General features: G+C 46.0%; 1 protein-coding gene across 1 annotated transcript in view; it reads left to right on the top strand.

Moving 5' to 3' along the window:
* plxna2 (plexin A2) overlaps positions 1 to 2,500 on the top strand; it is a 225,566-nt gene that overhangs the window by 179,572 nt on the left and 43,494 nt on the right. Inside the window, exon 20 of the mRNA XM_076277363.1 lies at positions 1,617 to 1,759. Within this exon, the coding sequence (XP_076133478.1) occupies positions 1,617 to 1,759 (143 nt within the window). The remainder of the gene's footprint in view (positions 1 to 1,616; positions 1,760 to 2,500) is intronic.

Genomic DNA, 2,500 nt, shown 5'->3' with positions numbered 1-2,500 from the left:
TGTGTGAACCTACGCATCTTTGTGTGTGAGAGAGAGTGTGCTGTATGTGTTTTCAGTGTTTTTTTGTTTGTTTGTGTGTTTGTGTGCATGCGTGTGTGTGTGTGTGTGCGTGTGTTTGTGTGTGTGTCCGTGTGCATGTGTGTGTGTGTGTGTGTGGATGTTTGTCTGTATTTGTGTGCCCCCGCCCGCCTCCTGCAGACAGCATAAATGCGGGCCTGCGATGCGAGTCTGTGAGACATGGTTTGTTTGGCTGCCGGCGTGTGCTGCGTGTGCTGGGTGACGGCCACAGACAGCCACAGGCTCAGGGACACGCATCCTTGGGGCATTGAGACCCAGATGTCAGGAGGTGACGGCAGCTCCGCGTCTCATCCAGCCCCTTTATTGAGACTGAGGGAGGAAACAAAAGCCCCCACCACGCACACAGGCCTGCTTGCGTATTGCCTGTGTCAATGTTTATTATTTGGCCCGCTCATTGTGTGGAGTGTTTTTTGTGCCGCTGCCGAACAGATGGGGTTCTTCTGATGTGTATGTGTGTGTGTGTGTGTGTGTGTGTGTTTGCGCACGGACATGTCTGATTCTTTTGTTTGTGTGTTTGTGCTGTGTTCTTGGGCATTGGGAACAGCTGGTGCAAGCAGTTTTGTGTAGCATGCGCGTCGAAGTACAAGCCAAAGTCCTGGCAAGTACACGGCCAGCTGTGTGTGGGTGTGTGAGACTGAGTCTGTGCTTGTGTGTTCTTGTGTGTGTGTGTGTGTTTCTAATTGTGTGTAGTCATAGCAGATTTTTAAACAAACCTGGTGCTGAGAATAATTACCCAAGGGGTAGACAGAGAACTACCTGTTCATACACCTGTGTGTGTGTGAGAGTCAGTGGGGCACTTGTGTGTGTGTGTGTGTGTGTGTGTGTGTGTGTGTGTGTGTGTGTGTGTGTGTGTGTGTAGCCCTGTATAGGTGTTTGTAAGTTGATGTGTGACCGAGTGAGTATTTGAGTGTATCTGAAAATGAGTTCCACTGTGTGTACGTGTGTATGCATGTGTGCATGCGTGCGTGTGTGTGTGTGTGCGTGTGTGTGTGTATGTGTGTGTGTGTGTGTGAGGCCCTCCCTAGAGCAGAACAGAGCCCTGGGCTCAGTCAGGATGGACCCAATTAAAGAGTCTCCCCTCCAGTAGCCAACAGCAAGACAGAGCCAATTTAATCATTGTGTGTGTGTGTGTGTGTGTGTGTGTATGCAGGTTACATGCTTGTGTATACTACCGGTACATGTATGTGTTGAAATACTGACTTGATTTTCAATGAGCTTTTTACCAGCCATTGCCTCACAACAGCATTGCAGATCAAATGTTACTCTGGACTATAAAATGTCATTGAATCTTTCAGAGCTTTGAGATGAGATATTCTTAAATAAATAGCAACCTCAAGCCATTTGTGTTACACTTGATTACTATTTATTGTGCCTAAAGTATCTTTATTGTATGGTGTATATATTGTATAGTGAATTTATTGTATGGTGTATATACAGTATTGCATAGTGTATTTATTGTACGTTGTATGATGAGGTATTTATCATATACGTGTTTTGTAAATGTTTAATCATTGTATGTCATTTTCTCTTGTCCGTAGCATTTGCTGAGCTGCAAACGGACATCAACGAGCTGACAAGTGATCTGGACCGGGCCGGAATCCCATATCTGGACTACCGCACTTACGCCATGAGGGTGCTGTTCCCTGGCATCGAGGACCATCCGGTGCTAAGAGAACTGGAGGTACTGTATGGTTCTACGTTCTACTTGGAAAATGGTTCCACTGTGAGAGAATGGTTCCTGGTTCCAAAATACACAAAGGCTTTCTTTCCTTCAGATGCACTAAATAGTCCCCTAGGTCCACCCCGCAGTTAAAAATTGATGGACAAAACATAAACAGTTTTAAATCATAACAGTCCCAGTAGTTAGTTATAAATTAGTTATTACTACTGACTAACCCTTCTCTAGGCTTATATATTTACCATAGACTACTGCCTGAACAGATAAATGTTGCTCAGCCTTGGTCTGGCAGCCTAAAGCTTAGAGTAATAACACACACACACACAAACACGCACACACACACACACACACACACACACACACACACACACACACACACACACACACACACACCTATTGTTGGAGTTGTGGCAGTGCAGTATTTCACCTGCCAGCAGTCTCCTTATCAGAAGTAATGAAGTGGCCGATGCCTAATTGTCTGGAAGCCCATAAATACTGAGCTTTGGAGAGTAGTGGAGAGGACCTCTCTCTCTCTCTCTCTCTCTCTCTCTCTCTCTCTCTCTCTTTCTCTCTCTCTCTTTCTCTCTCTCTCTCTCTCTCTCTCTCTCTCTAATCTCTCTCCCCCCCTCTCTTACCTTTATTTTTTATGGCCCCTGGACTGTCCAGGTCTTTGTAAGTGTGTGATTTACGGCAGTGTGACTGGTCAGGAGTGGTGATCCCTGGTGTCCTCACTCCGATGCAGAT

Source organism: Alosa pseudoharengus, unplaced genomic scaffold (genome assembly GCF_046254945.1).
Source record: "Alosa pseudoharengus isolate Yale_2024_CS ecotype anadromous, Long Island Sound unplaced genomic scaffold, YU_APseudo_1.1 YU_APseudo_1.1_scf_9, whole genome shotgun sequence".
Taxonomy (NCBI): Eukaryota; Metazoa; Chordata; class Actinopteri; order Clupeiformes; family Clupeidae; genus Alosa; species Alosa pseudoharengus.
This window is presented reverse-complemented; position numbering and strand designations above follow the sequence as displayed.